The sequence below is a fragment of the Pygoscelis adeliae genome, unplaced genomic scaffold (assembly GCF_000699105.1).
Source record: "Pygoscelis adeliae isolate BGI_AS28 unplaced genomic scaffold, ASM69910v1 Scaffold102, whole genome shotgun sequence".
Classification (NCBI taxonomy): Eukaryota; Metazoa; Chordata; class Aves; order Sphenisciformes; family Spheniscidae; genus Pygoscelis; species Pygoscelis adeliae.
Genome location: NW_008824228.1, coordinates 2,026 through 2,372, shown reverse-complemented (window position 1 = coordinate 2,372; position 347 = coordinate 2,026). Strand labels below are relative to the sequence as shown.

General features: G+C 67.1%; 1 protein-coding gene across 1 annotated transcript in view; it reads right to left on the bottom strand.

Moving 5' to 3' along the window:
• Positions 1-347, bottom strand: part of LOC103926009 (avidin-like) — an 11,877-nt gene that overhangs the window by 10,683 nt on the left and 847 nt on the right. Inside the window, exon 2 of the mRNA XM_009334817.1 lies at positions 106-316. Coding sequence (XP_009333092.1) covers positions 106-316 — 211 coding nt within the window. The remainder of the gene's footprint in view (positions 1-105; positions 317-347) is intronic.

The following is a 347-nucleotide window of genomic DNA, read 5'->3' as shown; positions in this document are numbered from 1 at the left end:
GTGTTTCTTTGGGTGCCATGGAGATATGTGGGACCAGCACCCCACTCCCAGCATGGGCAGGGGATCACTGGCTGCCCTGGGGTGCCCTGCTGGGGACCGCTGTACCTGCGAACTGCCACTGCACGGTGAAGCCGAAGGTGGGCTGCCCCTTGGCACCGGGGTGCTGCTGGGCCCCTTGCAGGGGTGACACCAGGATCTGCTTGTTGGTGGCCGCCACGGCGGTGTGGTAGGAACCCGAGAAGGTCCCGGCCGCGTCCAGGGCCGAGAGGGTCATGTTGGAGCCCAGCTCGTTCCTCCACAGTCCCTGCAGGTCACACTGGGGACCGGGGGTTGTGCCGGCGCCTTGG